A 23004-nucleotide genomic window follows, 5' to 3' on the forward strand; every position below is an offset into this window, starting at 1 on the left:
TCTCTCTCGCACACACACACAAACACACACACACAGAGTGAGAGTCAGTAAATTAGCTCCACTTAGCTCCACCTGTTTTCCAAGCTCAGTGCTAAACTCTCTTTCACCTCTCTGCCTACAGAGAGCAGAACAGATGTGATTGCTAGAATATTCAGCACCCTTTCACATCAACTAATAGTCTCATTTTTATTTCACGTGAAAAAAACATATAAGCCAAGTTAATGGAGCTCTTAGGCTTCAATCAACTTTCAGCATCAGTTAATTTGGACCTGCTTGCTGAAACCAAGACGTGTGCCCATGTCCATTTAAAATAAACTTCATAAATCTTGGTTAATTAACGTTCCGCTGCCCACCCAGTGCCAATCTCTATTTTGTTTACATATATTATAACTGCACAAGATGACAAGTAAGTAGTACAATGAATCATGAGAATCTCTAATGTCTTTTTCTCTAGCATTTTCCACAGCAGCAGCTTTGTGACGTTGGTAGCTAATTACAATATCTTCGACTCATCTCTGCCTCCAGCCTTTTGTATTTCCAGAAAGAAGGCTGGGGTTTGGATATCTAGTAGGCTGAAATGGCTGTTGAAGAACCTACACACACTCCAGCTCACTCTTCCACACCGACACATATGAATGCACACACTGTATCTGTGATTTTAGTTGTCTGAATCAGTATTTGTCACAATGAGCAATACTTACCCAAAGTTATGATACTTTTTGGTGTCGTCAAGGGGAGAGTTTGCGGAGCTTCTCCCTTGACAGTGAATGGGGAAGGAGTGTGAGGACTGGCTCCCCTTCAGTGGCTGTCCGCATGTTTGAGAGAAAATTCACACACCAGCACCTCTAAAGTTCACAAATTATAACCGTATATATATGTATATATATCAGAAACAGGCACATGCCCCCCTCTAAAAACCACAACAACTTGTGTGTGTGTTTATCGGTGAGCTTTAGAGGTGCTGGTTTTTGTTAAGACTGGGCAGAGTCAGCCTAGCTGTTTCCCTCTTTTGATGACAGATATCATAGTGGTATCAATCTTCTCATCTAAATGGCTGTTCACATATATGAACTCAAAGAAGCAGATTCTATCCTCCCTTTCACAAGCCTGAAGATTGTGGGTTTGTTAAGTTGAGCGTGTAATTTACACACTTCACTGACTGGACAGTTCTTTCCACCTATTGCCCCTGTACTGGTGCACAATGAGGTAGTCCAGTTCTGGAGCGATGCGTTCCTACACATTATTTCTTGGTACCTTATTAAATGTCAATCACATTGGATGGGGAAACCATTTACTGCGACAACTGCCCTTTTCCGTATTTGTTTAAGGTGCCTTTACATAGCTGAGTTGGCGCTAACGGCTCAACTGCTAACAGCTGTGCTTCCATTTCCTGAGGCAGTCAAGTGCGAATGGCTGTCTCCGGGTCATCGCTCCCGCAAGTCTGAGGAAATTTGCATGAAGTTGAACCTTTCTCAACTTCTCCAGGTCATGCGACTGGGTGACTTGAGAGTCTTGAATGGAGCCAAGGGGCTGTTTGGAAGTTTTGTGCACCGCTATTGTTTGAATTCATATTGAAAGTAAGAAAAATTACTATTGTTCCCAAAACGTCAAACTATTCCTCTATAGATCTTTTCTGACTCTGATATAATTTAGTGGGTTTTAAGTGTTTTTACCAACACACTTTATTTCCTAATGGTGTTTGTCATTTTCTATCCGGGAGATAAAACACTGTAGCTGTATATTTCTGTAAAATAAAAATACCCATGGTGCAAAGTGGCATCCTTTAGCAATAATGCAGCTCCGAAAGTAATTTCTTGATAACATCCCAAGGTTCAGGATAGCATACAGATCCAGAATCTCAAGAGCGTGAAACATTGATTGTATCATGCAAATGTAGCAGTTTTCTTTTGTCATTCACAGAGCACAACAGCCCCGTTTGTTCAGCATTTCCCGCTCGTTTACTTCCTCTCACAAAGTGATGATTGTACTTTTCTTCTCTAATCACAATATCACAGTCACGCCCATCAGTCTAAGCTGTTTAATTTGTGTGAGACTAAAATGTGTATTAATGTTTGAAGTGAATTTGCTAAGTTCGTGACATTACATATTTGCACAACTCCAACAGAAAAATAAACTGTCACTGGCGTTGTATGAACTGTGATAATGGGTCTGATATGTAATTCATTCAAATTCTTTACTTTTATTGGATCTGTTAAATACAGTGACACATTAATTTCACTCGGTGACATGTTCATTACTGTGTGAAACGTTCTCTGAAATGAAATATTGGTGCCACCAAATTACGCGAGCGTGCCACTAATGGGAAAATGTCAGGCGCGGCAGGAGCAAAAAATAGAGCTCTTCTGGGGTTTTGAGTTTAAACAACTCGCTGCCTGGTTTAATTGCAGTGTAGTTTACTCCAAAACTGTAAGGTTACTACTTTTGCAGAGCAGATATAGCACAAAGCATATTTCAGTTCATGGCCATGTATACTGACAAGCAATTAAACTAGGTATGCTGCTGCGGGTCCCTTGTAGATTTTGGTTGATCACACGATCATCCAAGTTGCTTCTTGTGTCGTTTTGATGTTTGACTCCAACTTTGACAGCATGACAAATTAAACTCTGAAATGAACGTAACCAAAGGCTTTATTTAGGTCCTGTGCAGCATTTACAGTGTATAGTCCAATGTCTTATTGTCACATACAATCAGATGCTTTTAAATCCATTTATTAATTCACACGACCTAAAAAAGTCACAGCATTGATGTATATATTTGCTTTTATAAACACAATAAAAACTAGGGCTGCACAGTTAATCGAAATATATAGAAAATCGCAATATGCAAAAAGTAGAAGCTGCAATGTTTTAATGAAGGTCAAATCTGTGACATTATAATGAAGTCCTGTAGTAATCTTTAAATCTTCAAATCTCTTTCTTCCAATTCAAGAAAACATATTTGTTTGTTACAGACCCAAAATTTCATATCATGATTTTAATAAATCTGTGATGCAAACATGATAATTCACACATTAATGATTCATTCCTATCGCAATCCCAATATCTGTGAAAATAATGGCAATGTTGTTTTTTCATGTTAAAACAGTACTTTCTTTGTTCAGCCCTACAAACTGAGGATTTTCTCTTGTGGATGAAGGCGCAAGCAGTGTTAGAGGAGGACATTGTCATTAGTTCACTCCTCTGGGAAAGCCTTACAGAGAAAAAGAGGGTGTAAGGTCATCACAGTGGCTCTTTTTTCCCTTCACCATGGGAGTGTCACACTGAGCTTCCTCCCCCTGGATCTCTGTTTCTCTGCTACTGGGCAGTCGTGGTGTAAATTATTGTCCTGGGTATAAATAGGCTGACAGTCTGGCAGGGCCAGGTGGTCTAATCTGCCAGTTCAGTGTCCTGCTCCCTTCCTGGCAAGGTGGTGTGGCGGTTGTTTGTCCCCACATTAACATTGGCCTCAGCACCCACAGATGGACTAGTTCTTGTATATTGATGAAAAGATGGCCTCGGAGATACTTTTTAAAACTATTATAAATGAGAGACACTTTAATTAGTTGGAAGGCATAGTATCAAATATATTACAATGTGTCCTCAAAATCAACCTACTTTTTGACATTTTGTGGAAATACAATACGAACTATAACCTAGAGTTGCAACAATTAATCAATTAGTTGATTGATAGAAAATTAAATATTTACTATTTTAATTATATATATTAATTAATTAAATATTTAAGTCATCTTTCAAGCAATGAAATGGCAAATTTTAAGAAAAGATACTGTAGTAAAGGCAATATCATAGGGATTTAGACTGTTGCTCAGACAAAGAAAGACATTTGAAGAGGTCACCAAACTATGAATTGATTACTTGAAAAAATATTAGGCCCACCAATGACCATAATCATAAGTTGCAGCCCTACTAAAAAACAAAATAATTCCAGCATTAGGTCTACTGCTGTTTTTTAAGACCACATTTGTTTTGATTCCCTTTTCCAAGGCAAATTCTGCTTATCATTCATGTCAAATAAGTTGAAAACAGTTTCCAACTGTTTTCTTCTGTTTTTGTGCTGTAACTTCTTTTTTTAGGAGAGAAACTGTTCGTGCTTTCAATTATGCCTCCTTGTATCCAATCTCTTGCCACCTGGAAACAGTATGGCTGCTGAATATTCAGCATAACAAGGTTTTCCCCCTGGTGACAGTTTTGGAGCAGCAGCAACAACAGCCATCATTACTGTGTGGTTACTACAACCTGTCTGCCACAGCTTTTCATTTTGGGATTTTTTTCTTTGTGGTATACAGTGATTATTAGATGCTGTTTTTATGGAAGTTTACGTTAAATGTCTGTTGTTCTGCAGCCACTGGATTTAAACAGAGTTGGCATGTAGATGCTGATTGAGCTAATAATGCTATAGACAATATTCATTATCTGTGTTTTACAGCACCTTAGTGAGAATTACTTTGTATTTTTTGGCGGCCATCCCAGTCCAACTTTTCCTCCTCATACCGCCTTGTCCCTGTGTTGTCTGTCTCCATCTTCACCGTCATCACTTTCTCCCATCTTCAGTCGTTTCCCATCAGAGGTGCCAACATGTCACCAGCAGCGCTTAAGTCTAATAGCTATGGGGACATTTTCTCTGACACCTGCAGCAAACATGAAGCCTGCTGGGCTGCTGGGAGAACAGAGGGAGGTTTATCTGGGATGGCAGGCCTTGCCTCCATCACCATGCCAATAGAGACAGCGGCACAGAGCTCGGCACTTCACAGCCAGATAAGGCCCCCAGACAAAGACGCATTGCAGCTAGACCCCACTCACCACAATGGAGGGGAGAAAACAAGATATGTGACTAATGACCCCTGACAGTTTGCTCCAGTTAAGCACTTTACTTTTAGAGTTAGTAGTCTGTGTTGCTAGTATAAGTTGGTCGCGAAGCTAAAGGTATTCATCATACAAAACTAAAGTTTCTTAAAGAATCCTTGAAGTTCTGTCTTGTTTTAGCTAAATTTACATTGTGGGTACAGTTGAGTTGGACCTCATTTCCAAGGACTAGTAGGCCAAACATACTGTACATAGTAATCATGTGATTAAATATGTGAAGGAAAAGATTAAGCTTTCATTGCTCTGGCACCATGGTCAAAAACACTGTAATCACCATATATTAATTATTATGATTAGCATTTTTCGTGTAAATTGCCTAATCACACTGGTGTTTTACTCTGACAACTGATTTATGGTCACGTTATTGTGTACATGTAACATTACTGCCATCATGCTTTGTAATAAGAGTTTAATTAGTTTTTTAGTTTTCCATATGGTTTGGTTGAGGATTATTTCCTTTTTATGATTTCTGTCAGAATGTAAATAATTAAATAATTTAAGTAGGTAACTTTTCTACAAATATTTGCTGAAACTATATCTTGACAGCATAAAAACCAGATGCGATGTTCGATAAAGAGTGTGTCAAATTTGAAAGAAATAACCATGGCTATTATCCTGAAAAAACCCTCGTTTGTGCTAATATTATAAAACAGGAAATTGCCGATTGTAAGTGCCATCAATTTAAAGTTAATTTGAGATTTATATATCACAGGTGTGTTAAAAATGAGCTTCTTAGAACCTGTACAGGCAAGATTTTTTCATGCTCAGAATCTTTTATGAACAGAACAAAAGCACATCGTTGGCCCCAGGACTCCAGTTACCGGTTCCGTCAAACTTTATTGTTTTAGAGTCCTTTCCTCTAAGTGAAGAAAAGTAGACAAAAAGTAATGAATTACTTTCTCAGCTCAGTTGTACTGAATGATTGCAGTGAAGTTGACAGTTAAGGCCAGATCTTAAGTTCTTTTTTTCACTTTTGAAAGCTTATATTAGCCAGTTCCTTTTTAGATTTTTTTTTTGCAGTGACCTTTGGCTCTTTTATATCTATTCCATGTGCACTGCACTAGAGTTGTTCCGATTCCGATACAGAAGTATCGGAAATGGGCTACGATACTGGGCCGACAAATCCATCGGGTATTGAGTACTGAGTCCAGGCCACGAATCCGAAACACGTAATTATTAAAATAGTAATCTATTTAAACTGGTTAGCTCTTGTCTGACACGAGGTTCTTCCGCTGCTCTCAAAACAGTTGCGCTGCTGCGCCAACCGCACCTGGCCCTGTTTCTAGAGGGACAAGGAAGAAGGATCACCTGACCACTGTACAAGGAGCCTAACTAGCACTGCATAATCAGTCCGTTGTCAGTATATATCGGAGCCCACCCAGCAAAAAAATATTTGCTGCCCACTTTTCTTTTAAAAATTACCCTAGATAAGTAAGTTCGTTGCACTACTGTTTTTTAACCTGTCTCTAATAAAAATAAATGTTGAATTTGCTGTATCATCATTACAAGGTTAACCTGACCAGGCTACCCCAATAAACAATACTACTCACAAGTCATCGCAGGGCGAGTAATAGTTTTTTTTATAAATACTGGTATCGGATCGGTACTCGGTATCGGCCGATACCCACAGCACAAGTATCGGAATCGGTATCGGTATCAGGAGGAAAAAAATGGTATCGGAACATCTCTACACTGCACCTTCACAAGTCTCTATGGGATATAGCCACAGCTAGAGCTTTGGATTAGGAAATCAACTCTTTGTTTGGCTTAACATGGCAGGCAAACTTGAGTCACAGTGCCACAAGAAGCCTGGGTCATCCGGTCTGTCACCATGAATATAAAGAGTGGATTTATATCCTCACACTCGGATATGACCAGGAATAATGCAGGGTAGGGTAAGGTCTGCGTGCTCTTAGTCCTTTTTTCACATTTTCATACAAAAAAAACCCTGCAGCTTTTCACTACAGAGCTTGTTCTCGTTCCATGGCTAATAGACTGCAAGTAATGAATATCAATTTATGTATGGCCATGAGCAAAAGATTTGTATCTGCGCAGATTGTTTTCTGGACTGGGTTAAACTTTTCTGAATAGTGCAAGCATTGTATAAAGGCTTAAGAATCTGTAATCCCTTCATCATAGGTAGTTATTGTATTACATGGTGGCTTCGAACATGATATTGGTCTATTACAGTGCCTAAGCGTGAAAAGAGCAAGCCATTCACTCAGATTCCTTTAAGGCAACTCATTTGGCATGGGTCACCTCATGTGACCAAGATCTTTGCTGAAAGCAAAAAGAGAAAATTCAGAAAGTCATTCAGATGATTCTGTTTTTTTTTTTTCTTTTTCGTTTTATTATTTATTGTGTGTGTCGGCATAAGTGTTTGTGCTTGTCTGGCAAGAAATTAACTTTGTCACAGTGGCCCTAGACAACTGCAGGCAGGAATTGCTGAGCCTGATGTTGCACTCGGGGAACAGTAGAGTCATTACGCTCTAGCAGACCACTTAATAGCTTTGGCTGATGCAGAGTTTGGAAATCCATCAGTCAATTGGGCAAGACAGAGATGAGCAGTCTACTGAGTGTCAGTATGCTTAGTATGTGAGGAAACAGGTTGCAGGACAATGGAGCTACTCTCATTATGAGCTTGAGTCATATAGATACAACTAATTGCTTTTTCAAACTACAAGATATCAGCCAGTAATGGTTTGATCCAGCATCACATTGGGCATCATGAACAAGAGCGTTAGGAATGACAGTACGTTGCTTAATTCTGTATTTAGTCAAAGGTTTTATTGCACACGATGGATTTAGTGAATTTATGACCAATCAGAGTGCCGTATACTGATATCCCTTTGTTTGTAGCGGTATGTATGAGTTGTATGCCGCTACACTGGAAAGTAATAAATTTACCTTCAGGTCTCTTTGGAGGATTGCTAGAACTAATTTGTTTATAAGCCCAAACAGAATAAAAATGCTGCATATACACATCTCAATCCGAAAAAAACAGCACTTGTATTTATACAGCGCTTTTCTGGTCTACTGACTACACAAAGCGCTTTACACCGGTCACATTCACCCATTCTCACACACATTCATACACTGATGGCAAAGGCTTCCATGCAAGGAGCCAACTAAGGTCGCTCATACACTCACACACTGATGGTACAGCCGTCAGAAGCAATTTGTGGTTCAGTATCAGATTACTAGAGGACTTTTTATTTTTTTGATACAAACTCTTAAAGAACTGTACAGTAGGATAACAAGAAATAACAACCTATTCAAACAAGTCCAAGAAAAAAAATATTAAAGCTGGGATACACCGGGGCAGAAGTGCTGTAACAAACTAAAGACCGCTAAAAAAACGCATGTCTTTTTGCGCATGTCACGCAGACGTTACAATTAAATGTCGGAGCATGAAAACACAAGACCATATTAGATCACATCCCACATAAACAGTTGACCCGCAATCTTCAATCAGAATGAAAAAAAAATTGATTAGCCCCCCCCAAAAAATTGCCTGAAGTGATGTCACATGAGGGCTGAAAAGTGAAGCAAGCTGTCATGGCGACGACCATGATTCCAAACTCGAGGCTTGAAAACGGTACTCCACAAACCAATGGGTGACGACCCAATGAGTTCACACTTAAGTTAAAAAGAAGTGGGCTTACCAAACCTTGCTTCTTATGTCTGCTTGAGGCTACCGGCTGAAGGCTACCCTAGCAGGTACTAGCATAACACACCTGAATTTCTGACTGAACTGTCCGAAGTTGAGTTGCATTGTAAATAATGTAGGCGCTAGAGTTTGATAAGAAAGGAGAATAAGTTAAATAAAACAAACAATATCTCTGGTTCTACTGCATCGATCTTTATCCCTTTTCTCTGCTTTAAACTGTCCATTGTGTGTCTGAGAGTGTTATAGGAGTGCAATGACTTGGACATGAGTTTAATGATGAACTGCCAGTTTCAGAAACTTGAATCCACACCTCATACTCATATGAAGTAGGGCCCATCAAAGAAACCTCTCAGATTTAATCTCCACTGTGGGCACGTGGTACCTCGGCTCTAAATATGAGTCTCAGTAAGTTATAGCGTAACTGACTGAGAAGATTTTTGCTGAAACAAGTTAAACCGTATATAATTGCAAATTCAAACCTCATACGAATGTAATTCCCTCCATCTTGTCATCATGTGGACAGGAGGGCAGACAACCTGGCCCATTGTGTCAGTCTGTAAGGATGTCTTGTCAGTCTTAGGCTCCCAGCTAACCTCAGTGTCAGCACTCTGATCTGACTGGTTAGGATTGCCGACGCATTGCCACCAATGAAGTAAATTACCTTAGGTAGCTTAATCAGCCGTGATAATGGTGCTGGCCAGTATGATTTGTCTTCACTGTGGCCTATTAATTATTTATAATTTGCTTCAAGGTACGGCTAGATTTGGTGGCGTGAGAAATGACTACAGCAGAGTAAATAGTGAAGAATTTGTTACTCCTCCAACAATTTAGTAGCATGGTTTCTGTAAACTTTTATACTTATTGTGATTTATATTATCACATTTTAAGGTGTCAAACCACATTCTAATTGGGAGAGCACTTTACGGAGGTTAAGAAAGTAGAATCTGAAATATCCTTATATAAGCAGGAATATTTGGCGCTAAGCATGAAAGATTTCTGGAACCTACTGGAATAACTTGACTCTGTTTTATTTCCTTACACTTGGACACTATTCATATATGTTGCAAACATATTGCTGGTTTTTACGCACTGATCTACAATGTAAAATGGCAAATAATATCTGGTGCTGGCTACTTTTAATTCATTAGTTTGGTCATTGATGCCTGCTGTGGACCCTGATGCAGTAAATTAAACAGCTAAGCAATTTATCAATTTGTCAATCAACAGAAATCAAAATTGAAACTGTTTATCAGTGAATATGAAGAAGATTTAAAATATTTGCTAATATTTATTTAGCACGTTTCTACTTTTCTCTGTTTGATATTGTCCATTAAATTTTTTTTGGACACTTAATTGAACAAAACCAGACATTTGACAGCATCATCTTGGTTCGTCATGTTATAGTAACAATTTATAGACTAAACAATTCATTAATTAATCATGAAAATAATAATCAGCAGATCTATAATAATAGATATTGTCAATAATTGTAAGATGCAGCCATAGAATTTCACGTAATAGCACGTAGCCTTCTTTAAAAGGTCTCCCAGTCTATCCTGCATCCTAAAGAACCCTATCTATGTCTAGGTTTAATTGTGTCAGTATGCTGCACAGTTTCTCTCTAATTCTAAGCAGCTCATACCTCTTATCAGAGGCGGTTTCGGTGTTGAGACAAGGTAATTAGCTGTTAAGAGAGAAGTCTGCATTGAGGAGCAGAACAGACTCATCTGCTTTTCAATCAAAGACTGTGCACTCTGGTCAGGGCCTGCAGGGAACACAATGGACCAGATACATGAGGATGCCTCCTCATAACTTGCACTGACTTGCACAGATGGTATTATTTCATTATTACTATGAGTGACAGCCAAATGTGTATACTTTTTAATTGTGGATCCTTGCAACATAAAATACATACACTTAAGCACCAATCGACAAAGGACTTCATCTCTTTATTTCTTTCTTTATTCTTCATTCAGAGAATATGGAGCACCCAGCCCATGTGCCGGCGCAGGCAGAAATGGAATCTGTTAAAAGTGAGACAGCTGCATACTTGGCTTTAACTGCACGACAAGTAATTTAAGACACAGACGATCATACCTATTATAGCTTGCTTTAATGTTAGTTCGACAAAAGATGAGAAAAGTGTACTCTGTTTTGTACGGCGGAGAGTGAATTGTACTGCCTGTGGTCATTGATTCACAGCATCCCACGCAGTATTTGTTGTAATACAAGGCAACACCCTCCTCAGGTCAGTGAGTGTTCTGGTTGCCTAAAACCATTTCAGTCATGGGGATCCTCGCAACGAAGAACGCCTCCTTTTTTTTTTTTATTTGAGGAGTTAATCAGATTTTTCCGAAATCCTTTAACAGCTCAATTTCATATGGTGACTGGGAAAGAGCTGTGTGTGGACTGACTATTTAGAGTGTGATTCTCTTCGGGTGACGTATCATTTTAATCTCTTTTCCGACTCCCCTTCCTAAGTATTTTCCTGCTTGATATGAGTTTAATATTTTATCCCGTGTCGTAGGTCTAACCGAGACATCAGAGTCAAAGACGGGGGTGTCTGCCTGTAGTGGCAGCGTTGGCCTCCCTGTCTCATCCTTTCCCCTCTATACACATGCTTTAGCCTGCCCTCCTACCTTTCTTCCCTGACTTAAGTACTTGTGACAGGGAGAGCTGAGCCCCATCTACCCCTTCACATGCAAGATTGCTTTTTTTAAACCTTTATTTACCAGGGGTTGGTTGACTCAACACCTCTGCTCCGTTCCAGGAATACCCCGCCACACATTCACCCTGTTGCCCATATTCAAACTAGGACTGTGCCGTGTATTTTAATAAAGACTATCGTGCACACTCTGAAGGATACTGCCTCTGGCCACAATTTTAGGAATTTTTAAAGAAAGATATAAAAGCCTTGACTTTTTACAGGATGGAGACTGAACATAATAACAGAGATTTTAAAAACAACACAGCCTTGTTCCTTTTTATGACCATGTCTAGTAATAAGTCATTTACTCATTTACTCTTAATATTCTCATTAAGTTCCCTCTTTGTCATGCTTTGCCTCATTAACGTAATAAACTAATCACACGCACTTGAGTTTTTCTTTTTAGATCTCTTCTCAGAGGGGAACTGTACTCCCAGTAATACTTCAGCCACCTAAACACTTGTCTCTGCCTCTCCAGCCGATATTAAATCCTGTTTATTTTTAGTCTTTTTTGATGAAATTCTGTTTGTTGGTTTTTGTTTTGTTTTGGCACAACCGAATTATATCCTGGACTGCAGCTCACGGTGTCTGTGAACGAGAGGGAAAAAATAATTTCCCCGACCTCCTCACTGGCCAAAGACAGCAAGTGTGTACGGCTGTCAAACAACACACACTGGCTCCCTGCCCACTCGTAAATTACGGAGCGAAAGCCTCTCCCAAGACTGCCTTTAATGAAACAGTTAAGTCAGTGAGGTTGTTTCCCATGCCCAGCACCACAGCTGTCAGTCAAGAGAGTTGTGCGCTCAGAGACCAAGACCGTGTTTACAAATTATGAAAAGCAGCTTGGCTAGGTTCATTAGTTCCTTTATCGCTCGTATTTTGTTGCATGTGGAGCGGTTTTCTTTACTGTACTCTCGTGTGAGAGACTCCAGGGGGTATATCCAGGCATCTGTGTTGATGTTGTAACAGAGTAAAGCATTAGGAGCTGCAGCGATTTGGCGATTTATGCAGCAATAAGTCAACAGAAAAAATAATTGGCAAGTATTTTCAATCGTTTAAGTAATTTGTTGAGCAAAAAACGCCAAATGATGGTTCCAGCTTCTCAAATGTGAGACTTTGTTTCCTTTTTCTTACATTAGAGTAAGAAAACAAGACATTTGAGGACATCACCTTGGACTCAACTATCTGTTTTTTTGCTGTTGGATGCTTTAATGAAAACTAGGATAACAGGCCCTCTGTGATCACGTCTTAATGACCACGGGCTTCAGAATGGCTCCACTAGCTTGTAGACACATTCAAGTATGTTCACTCTATCTAACTCTTAAAACTATCATTACACCAGAGCTGTAGGCCCTGTGTAAACTTTTCCACTAACCTAAGATGCAATTTAATTTGTTATTTGAGGAGCCCATTTCATTTCTTTCCTCACGCTTGTTTCCTGTCTTGGGGCGTTAGAAAATAGTATTGTTGGTCCTCTGGCTATGTCTGTTAACATTGTACCACATTGTTTTCCTGCTCAACATCCGAGTTTTCAGCCTCGGCCATGTCTAAATGATGGAAGATTACCTTACGCGTAACCAGTTTCTTTCTCTTGGATCGTTGTTTGGTGGAGAACAGTGGACACGTCTGCTCTCTCTGTCCTCTAGTGGCCCTCTCTTTGCCCTCTGGCTGTCCTAAACATTTTTTGTGATATGTGCAAAGTTAAATCTTTTGTGTAACGTCAACATGACTACACAAGCAACTCTTTAGTTGGTGGAAAAGCTATACAGATGATTTATAGCACACATACTTGTTCTGTTGCACCGTTTTCATCCCTCACTGCTGAATGGAGTGAATGTAAGTAGTTTTTTTTTTTTAATTGTTTATAAAAACAGTTTTTGGATGAAATGATTTGTGACCAAAAAACAAAAGATCTACGGCCATATCTTCGAGAAGTGCACCCACAGACCACAGATGACTGCTTTAGTGTTTCTCTGCATTTGTTTTTTAAAATTTATTTACAATTGTTTTTACACTGTGGCCTGCACATATTGCAGCATCGTGGTGCTGCCATCTCTCCAGCATGTTGTTTGCCTGTGTGTAGGAAAGCTTGACAGACTGTCAGCTCTTCAACATGTCAGCGGGTGCTCATTAACAAACGGATACTGAACCACGTGATTGCATGTTTGCCATGGTGTGGGAAGAGCTGCGGCTGTATTTTTAGTATATACTGTACAATTTCTTTTTTGTATGCAGTTAAAATGATTAATTATGTTGATTGTGGAGCATGCACAGTTTTGCTAATTGTGATTGTAGGAAGGATGACAGAAATAAGCACATCACAACAAACCTGACAATTATTCTGTCCAGTGATGCGTTTTCATTTCCCACAACCCACACGTGACATCTGACAACTGCAATGGTTTTCCTTGCCTTTTAATTCCTCATATATGCGTCCAACCAACTGTATAAAACCCACAAAACTCATTGAGAAGCTATTCTCAAGTACAAATATTGAACATGCACATCTTTACATATATTGTGTGCTCATCTTTTTTTAATCTTGGCTCAAACAATAGCAGTTATCAGGAAGATGAACATAGTACTTATCTTTGAACTTTCTGCCCTTTACATACAACATGTTTTTTTATTCTCATATAAAGGAACTATAGTTAGAGCACTATAGACCATTTGAAAATATTTATAACCCTCAATTGCTCAAGTAGTGGACTTTCAAAGGTTGTTGTATTCCTACTACTATGTGTGTGATATAGAACCAAGACATTTCCATCAGAGTTGTACAAAGATTCGTATACCTGCATTCTGTTGCCAGCTATACTTACATACTACAATTTAGTGGCGTCTAGCGGTGTAGTTGCAGACCTTAACTCTCTTGCTTCGCCTTCCCATTCCAAGTACAAGGGAAAAACTACAGTGGCTGTGAAAGCAAGCGCAAATCTAATGTTTGGTTTGTCCCTTCTGGGCTACTGTACAAACATGGCGGTTCAACATGGAAGGCGACCCGCGGCATCTGTAGATAAAAAAAGCCTCATTCTAAGGTAACAAAAACAATTATATATCATTATATTATATTCCATGTCTGCCAATAAATCCTCCTAAATGTTACATACTGGACCTTTAAGACACATTACATTAAATCTGCTACACCGCAGAATGACACAAAGGATACATAGCAGTGAGCAGTTAAAATAATTCATTAGATTTTTGTCTGTGTTTTCCCTAACAAAATGAAATAACCACTAACCAACTTAAACTTTAAGACTTAAATCTGTGCTAGTAGATCTACTTTTTAAACGCTTTCCTGTTTGCATTTGTGTCGTCAAAGTGGTTGTACTGTAGTAGATAGGTTGTGCTTCTTACCCTGCTTGATGCTGTGGATATATTTTTGTGATTTTCAGACAAATGTAAAAAACCCGCAAGCCTTCATTTTGTTGCCCCTGTGTGGGAGATGAGGTGCTTCATCACAGAGATAAGTGCGCCGGCTGAGGGACAGCTACAGGAAAGAAAAGGTACACGAGAGTTGCTTGTGAAGTACCGATCAGTTCTTGTGAAGTTGGTATGATTAATCCAACGCTGCAGATTGTTGCAGAGGGCGATTTGGTTTGTGCCTTCCCAGGCTGCTGTTTCCCTGCTGTGGAGACAAAAGATGAATGGACCTATCGGGGCTATTATGAGGTATCTCCCTTCTCCATCACTATAGGGGCCGGTTCACTCTGATAATCCTCTCCTCACTGAGGGGATCCTCTAATCCCTGCTAGACACAGGTGTCTGGCCTGGTGCATTCGTCAAGATGACAAATGCGCTGAACTATGTGTGAAAATACATATGAAAATACATACTTACACAAGGCTAAACACATTGTCTGAATGATTAATGTCTGTAGGAGGGGATGCACAAGAAATGTCTAATGGCATTTTGAAGCAGTAAAACTGACATTGTTGCCCATCCGCTCTATTGATTTACCAGTTACACATAAACAGCCATCAATAACAATCATGCATACAATGCCGCTGAGATGTTTTTTTGACTACTAAGAAATTCGACCAAACAATCATCAACCCTTACATCATTTTAGCCATCTGGCTGATTGCCTATACTTTCTTCCTCATTTTAACAAACAAGTTGCATTCCTGTTTCAAAGAAAATCTGTTATTCCATTTTAATAATGTCCATGTTCTCAGCAAGTGTGTCTGCATAAAACTCCTCAGCTTTTGTGCTTGCTCTGAAGCTTGCATATTGTTGAGCCTGCTGCTGGATCTGAATCACAATTTCCAAGACTGATTTCAAAGGCCAGTGTGAAACTTCTCTCTTCCCAGCTTCTCTGCTTCATTCATAATCATTAGTGTGCACATTTCCTCAGGTTAGCAGCTCCAGCTTTTTTCCAAACGATAGAAGAGTATTTTAGAACTAAGTGTGTGGAAATGAAAGATGTTGGTAATAACAAATATGATGGGGAATGTGGGTGCCTTAAGAGTGATGAATGCCATTTGTTGTGCCCACAAAGGACTTAAAAAACTGATTTTATATGCACCGCCCCCCATTATATTATTTTCCCAAATTAAAATAACTGTCATTATTTTTCTGAAGTTTAGGCTAATGCCATTCTGATGGTGAATAAGTAGCCTATTTCTTTGTCCTCTCAGTGGGGGTGTGTGCCTTTTCTCATTGGCTTTCTACTTGTGGTCGCTGTTACTTTGGTGAATGATCTGCCCACATTTTCAGCTGTTTCATTGTTTGGTGTAACGCCACCTATAGGTCCAAATACCTGTCAGTGCGAGGTTCAGAACATACTTCTATGTGACACTCCCCAGTGTCTTCTCTGCCCACTTTTGCCAACAATGTGCACCACTATCTAACATTAGCTTATAAATGGAGTCTGCTCACATACGACTCAGAGTCAAAGTCCAACACAATGTTCAAAGTCAAAGCTCACATTACTGCAAAGCTTGTAAGATACATTGTGATATTGTGGTTTTAGCTGGCTAAAGTTAGCTAGCTTACGAACGCAGATGAATTGCTAGCTAGCTAACGTAGCAAAATAAATTCCCCACCTAATGTGATCCATGATATTATGTATTATGACAAATAGGGATGCACCAAATTCTGGGCTGATACTGATACCCATGTTTAAAAGAACAATTAGGCTGATTCCGATGTTTTTTTGTGGTAATTTATCCACCCTTTTGTGTCAGGGAAACAAAGAAATCTACAAAGATAAGCCTCTCTGCCTTGTTGCAGCTCAGTCTATTCCTCTTCTCATCCAAGATGTGAGATGCCGAGCTGAACAGCTGCTTACTGTCTGTGCTGCTGCATGGAGCACATAGGTAGGACTCTTTGTGTGCAGTTTGAGCCAGTGCCGGAAAACGGAGGTGATTATTTCTCTAATATCCGAGTTGGAAATAACCAACACAACAATATGTCAGCGCCAAAGCGATGCAACACAACATATAAACACTGGTCGCTGACATAGGTGAATGCCTTCTTATTTGCTGATAGGCCGACGTCAAAAAGACAAATAAAGGCGGATACCGATGTTCAGCTGATGAATGCCAAACGGTGTTGATTTTAGCCAGCAATAAATTATGTCATGGTACAAAGCAAACAATGCTTTTTCAACTAGCCAAGAGCAATGCAAAGGAGGGGCATCCAATTAGCTAACTCCAGCCTAAGCTAAGCTGGGGTTGGCGAGCTGGTTGCGGCTGGCTTGGTGTGCGGTGTGGGTCTGGCATTGGTTGCTTTGTGGTTTTGGCTGATGGGGTGATTTGTAAACAGTTGGTTAGTAGCATGGAGACAATGGAACAATTAACATATAGAAACACTGCAGGTAGCAACGTTATTTGAATTATTATTGTAATTTATTTTGCAACCCCCAGTCCCGTGTATGTCACTTTGGCAGAATGCTAACTGCAGTTCACTTAATGGCCACTGGTGTCGCTATTAACTACTTTTCTGAAAGTTACATATAGAACCTTTTTTTGTTACATTCAATTGCAAATCAATCTTAGTTGTTTTGAATCTTTTCAAAATTGTCCTTACACAAGCCACTGTGGGAAATCAAAGGCTTCAGACTGTTATAAGTTAAAAAGGGACTGTTAATTGGGGGAGGTGTTAAAGATGGGTTTAATTATGGGAATAGTGATGTTTTGTCCTTTTCAAAATATTTTATAATCTTTTTTGTAAATATTCATACTTTGAGAGCCCGTTTCTGAACACAAGCCAGCGTTTTAATCATGTTTCTCCTTTCCCCCCATTCCCCAAGCATTTTTTATCCCAGTCTTCATTGTTTTCTATATTGAAACCATGTGGAAAAAGGAAACAATTGTGCATTCTTTCATAAACATTCCCTGTGTTCCCAGGGTTAATCGAAGGTTATCAGATTGTCTCCACTGAATCATATTTGGGGGTCATTAGAGGTCAGCAGTGTTGAGGACACGTTCGTAATAAATTTGATTATACTACAGACGAATAGTAAAAAAGTAAAAAAAATCCTCATCATTATAGTCTGTAGGAACTTGGGAAGAATTTTGGCAACACTTTCGTTCTGTTCTGTGTATTCACCACAACAGATGCAATAACTTTAATAAGCTGTTTTGATACTGTGTAGCAGTAGAACCCTGGGTAGCTCTTGCTCAGGGGACCAAGAAGGTGGTCTGTCTTGGAAGCAGAGTTTCTTCACATATGTTGCTAATCTGATGCTGATGGAGGTACACAGTTAATCAATGTGGCTGTGACTTTAAAAATGTGCTGGTAAAAAATAGATAGATAAAACTACATAAAGATATCCTGTATATAATAGGTGGATGAATAGTATCACAGAATTAGTTTTTGTTAGGACTAGGGGGTTTAATTACCAGCTGAATTACTTTTCAGCTGTATAAGGTAACAGACCACAGTACTCACTGAAGGCCTTGACTGCCAACAACAATAAAGGATGCAGGCTTTCAATACCTTTCTGCAGTTATATAGTTGCACATGTAAAATGCTTGTTCCCAGATTAAAATGCTCAGTACTGTTATAAAAGAAATAATGTTAAGTTATATAACAGCAGTGTAAATCCAAACTTTCAAGGAAACGGGTTTGTTCGTACAGTACATGTCCTTAACTGATGCCAATGTCTGGTTGTATAAGCCTTACTGCATGCTGCTCATCACTTGCGTTGGTTATAAAAGAGCAATTTAACCTACATGCATAGTAGTTATAAAGATGTTATTGTCTGTCCGTGAAGGTTTTGCACTTGTCGTTTACAGTATTTGTCAAAGCGTATCTGCATGTCAGGCGGTGATAAGTGATAAAAATCTTATCGCTGTCTTACATGGAGAATAGAGGGAAGGAGAATAACAGAACTGATACATTCAAATCCTACTAAAGCTGTGAGATATGATGGGGAGTTTTTACTTTATTTGACACTTTAAAATATGATAGCAATTAATTAACAAATTTTCGTCAATCTGTCAATTTAAAAAGCACGTCAAGTCCCTGGACTTAAGGTAAAATCCCAAGAATACAGAATAAATGTCTTGCTTGTGCTTTCTTTCAATAAGAATTCAGCGGCTGCAGTCAGCAGAGACGAGCGGGGTCCGGGCGTCACTGTGACCTTCTCAGTGGCCTGAGAGTGTGTTGGCATGGCATGACTGATGCAGATTATCATAGCCGGAGAAAGCCAATTACTCTGGTCATCACGGCACCCTCAGGGTCCCTCTCGCTAGAATGAAATGCATTACAGAATTCTCTGTGCATCCTTCTGGCAGCGTTTTGTATTTCCTCTATGCTGATCCTCCCAGTTTGAGTGTTAATAGCACAGTCAATGGGACCCTCCCGCGCCTCAGAGCCCTCTCTGGCTCCGATGAGCTTCTGCTCCACAAAGCAGGGAGGTCGTGCCTCTTGGAGAAGCGGAAGAATTACATTCTCCTCTGTTTGTCTTCGCTCTCTATTCAAGACAAAGCCCTTTTATTTTGGCCCTTCTTAACTGCTCTCAGTCAGCGTCCTTGAAGGACCACAGAATGGAGAAAGTCGGGTTGCAGAGTTGTGGCATAAGAGACTCTTCTAGGGCATTTTTATGAGCAGAACAAACAGCGACTGATTACTTTGTTATTGTTGATTTTGTGATTTTGTTTTCCCAAACAGATTTGCAACAAGACCGGAGAAGCTGAGATCACACACAATGGCTCTGCATCTCTAGGATGTACAAAGAATACAGATCGAGCCGAGTCTCAGGTAAGAGGCCTGAGTGTGCGCCGCTGTGTACATTACAATAAATACTGAGGTTTCACATCACAAATAGGATAAGCTGGTCATATCTTTGCTTCACCCTCAAACAAAATAGTCAGTGCACCTTCTACCGGTCTTATTTTGCATCTGTCTCAAAAGATCTCCATCGTCCCGCTTCTTTTTAACCTCTGTACCTGCCTCACTCTTTCCTGGATTTGAATTATTCTCCTTTAATCATGTTTATTTTTTATGTTCACTTTGGTTTCTTTTTGTGCAGACATCAAAATCTGCTGCATCCTCTTAGTTATTGGTGTCAAGGCTTCTGATCTGAAGTGTTAATCTCATTCAAGCTTACACATACAGTGTGATCCATAAAGAACTCCTGACATGGGGAGCAGTGACACACACACATGCTGTCACAAATTCATTTCATTTGTGAACCTGAATATGTGACTACAACGCTGTCATTTGAAAAGATGTTTTAAATCCAAAGTGACATACTACAGCAGGGGTGCTTATTTGAATGGGGGGCTTAATTTGTGAACTTGCACACAGAAGAATATTCACAACAGAGCCAGATCAAGGATGCCACACCAGAGAAGACGGCACATTAAGTGGGATTCTGGCTCAGTATATCTTGTTAGTGCCTGTGTGAAATTGTGAGAAAAGACATGCTCTGGGTAGTTATTGGCCACGGATTGCACCAGTTTATTGCCCTCAAACTAGAGTCCTTAGTCTTGTCATGCTATTAAATACTGAGGGGACTGGGTAACGCTGGCTGTCCAAAATAAACCACATCTCTAGCAGAAAGCTTGCATAAGATAACATGAGCTTTATTCATCCCATAGCAATTTTTGTCCCAAGCAACATTGCTTACAACATGATTACATCATAATCATAATTAATTGACGCAAATGATTGATCAAGAAACTAAATCACTCACCTGGTCGTGCATTCATTCATTGAGTGTATTTGCTTCGCTCTTGCAGTACTGCAAAACAGTGTATGCTGCTTCGCATCTCTGACACTTCATTACATTATTTTATATATACAGTATTATGGTCTTTAGCCATGCATGCAGCATTGCTATAAGGACGGCAATGTCGGTTGGACGGTCGGTCAGTTGGTCCACCACTTTGGTCCAGACTGAAACAGCTCAACAACTATCAGATGGGTTGTCATGATATTTTGAGTTTTATGGTTCCCAGATAATGAATCCTATTGACTTCAGTGATTCCCTGATTTTTCCTCTAGTGCCACCACAAGGCGACATTCATAGTTTCAACAGAAATGTCTTGACAGCTATCGGATGGATTGCCAAAAATTTGGTAGACACGTTCATGTCCCACCCACGATGAATTATAATTAGTTATGTGATCATCATATCTTTTCATTTGGCGCCATCATCATGTCTTTCACCAAATATCAGCAAAACGAATGACATTCCCATCAGCCTCAGCTGTGTTTTGTGTTAATTAGCAAATGTTACCATGCTAACGCAACGTAACATGACAATGTTACGTTAGCCGGCCCGCCATTGTATTCAGCTCAAAGCATTGGCAAGGAATTTTGCCTTTTTATTGCCACTGCATGTAACTTACATGACATGCACAAGTGCACAATACTGACAACAGGGATAGTACTCACATTCAATGGGCAATTAGCTGTTACATAATCATTTCAGAGAAACTGCTATTCAATATGCATAACATTAGGCACACCATTACTGGTCTCTGCGAGCTGTTATTGTATTTTCAAAAACAATGGGGTCTACAGTACATCGTCCGAGAATAGAAATTGAACCGAGTAAGAAACTGACAGATTGCTTAAGAGAGAGAAAAGAGAGGGGGAATGAAAAGCACCTTTCTTGCTGGGCTTTGGCCGATGAGTGTGTCCTTTCCCATTACTCTCACACAGCGCAATATGCAGGTCAGTCAGGTGATAATGAATGCTCTGTCTGATACTTGGCCTTTCTCTCTCCCTCTTGCTCGTCTGGTCGGCTCTCTCTGTGCCATCTCTCTTTCTTTACCATTATACACTGCAGTTTTCTACAGTATCTACAATATTTAGCCTTTAGTGGGTTTTAGTTATCCCCTTTCAGTAGTATTGGGCAGTTTAAAGGTGTGAAAACAATGAAGACGCCAAGTTTTTCTGTCTTTTTCTTCGTTAATTAAACACTGCCTTGAAGCCAAAGTCCATTCACGGTGGAACCTAATTTTGTCAGGTTTGTATGAACAAAAGAAAAACAACACTATTCATTATATCATTTGCTTTAGTCTCACAAGTGCACACAGGATAGGACGAACTAATCAAATTCTGTGCACACAACCCCCTACCACACATCCATCTGCAGTAGGAAAGGATGTAATAATGCATTCAGCCAACATTTCACTAAAATACAGGGTACTGGGTTCAAGGTTTGATATGGTGACATTTCTAGTCGACAATAAAATTTGAATAAAATCAATTATGACCAGAAAAAAAACCTTCCATTTTATTTTTGGTGGGAAACAAAAGAAATGAAATGTAAATTAAGTGCAAGCCATTCAAGCTACAGAAATGAAAAAAGGACCAGTTTCTGTACAGGTCTGAAGTTTGTGATGTTTTAGAATTTAAAACTCTTCTCCTCTTAGTTGTTTTGTAGTCTTGTTTAGGAGCACACCAACTGATTGGTCACCAGTCACAATTGGTTGATAACGATCCGTATCCTCTGTGAATATTTAGAGAAAATTGGTTTCTTTACACTGGTGCTTATTTGTTTTTTGTTGTGTGTCCTGAGTGATGAAGTGATGAAGTTAGCACAGTTAGCTTGGGAACATCATGCATAAAAAGCATCCTGAAAGGTATGTTACGTAATACAAGAACCAATTACAACCGCATCAACAGTCCTTTAAAACTACATAATGATTTCTGTCATGTTAAAAGATGAGTAGCTGTATGTACAAATAATTTAAATATATGCTTGATTGGAAGCCATGAAAACATGAAAGCAAATATGAGGTGTAAACAAAATGCCACATCCAGTGTTTGCAACTCATGATGAAGCATTCATGTTTTGAACAAAAAATACCCTTCCATTATTTAGGGATTTGCACATTGTGTTACTAATGGGAACGTTGTTTGTACAAGTATAGAATATTTCAGTGACTTTTTGGTATTGTCTTCGACCCACATTTCAAGTCACTGTTCATTTGGTATTCAAAATGACTACATATTTCACTATTACAGTCATCAAAAGAGTGATGACCAAACCTATGACTAATACTTGGCAAGAAAATTAAACTACTTGCTGAGAAAAATAACATTATTAGTTTTCAAGCCAGGCTCTCTTACTCTTAAGATTTGCAGCTGTTTTTATATCTGCAGGCATATGTCAGCATATTATTTAGCAGGTAAATGGATAGATATGTAAAAGAATAAGTGGTCTGTGTAAGAATTGTTTTTCAACTATCCCCCAGCCAGATGTTTTGTTGACTTTTTGGTGGGAGCTGGAAGTTTGGCTACAAGACATTACCTGCCTTTGTGTGAATGGTGAC

The 23004-nt window shown here is 39.4% G+C and overlaps 1 protein-coding gene across 1 annotated transcript in view; it reads left to right on the forward strand.

Annotated features, from left to right (window-relative positions):
* LOC118333752 (ecto-NOX disulfide-thiol exchanger 2-like) overlaps positions 1-23004 on the forward strand; it is a 162163-nt gene that overhangs the window by 16730 nt on the left and 122429 nt on the right. The window contains 1 exon segment of the mRNA XM_035669531.1: positions 19385-19474. Within this exon segment, the coding sequence (XP_035525424.1) occupies positions 19441-19474 (34 nt within the window). The 5' untranslated portion in view covers positions 19385-19440.

This window comes from Morone saxatilis, unplaced genomic scaffold (assembly GCF_004916995.1).
Source record: "Morone saxatilis isolate NCDOM2014 unplaced genomic scaffold, NCSU_SB_2.0 Contig22, whole genome shotgun sequence".
Lineage (NCBI taxonomy): Eukaryota > Metazoa > Chordata > Actinopteri > Moronidae > Morone > Morone saxatilis.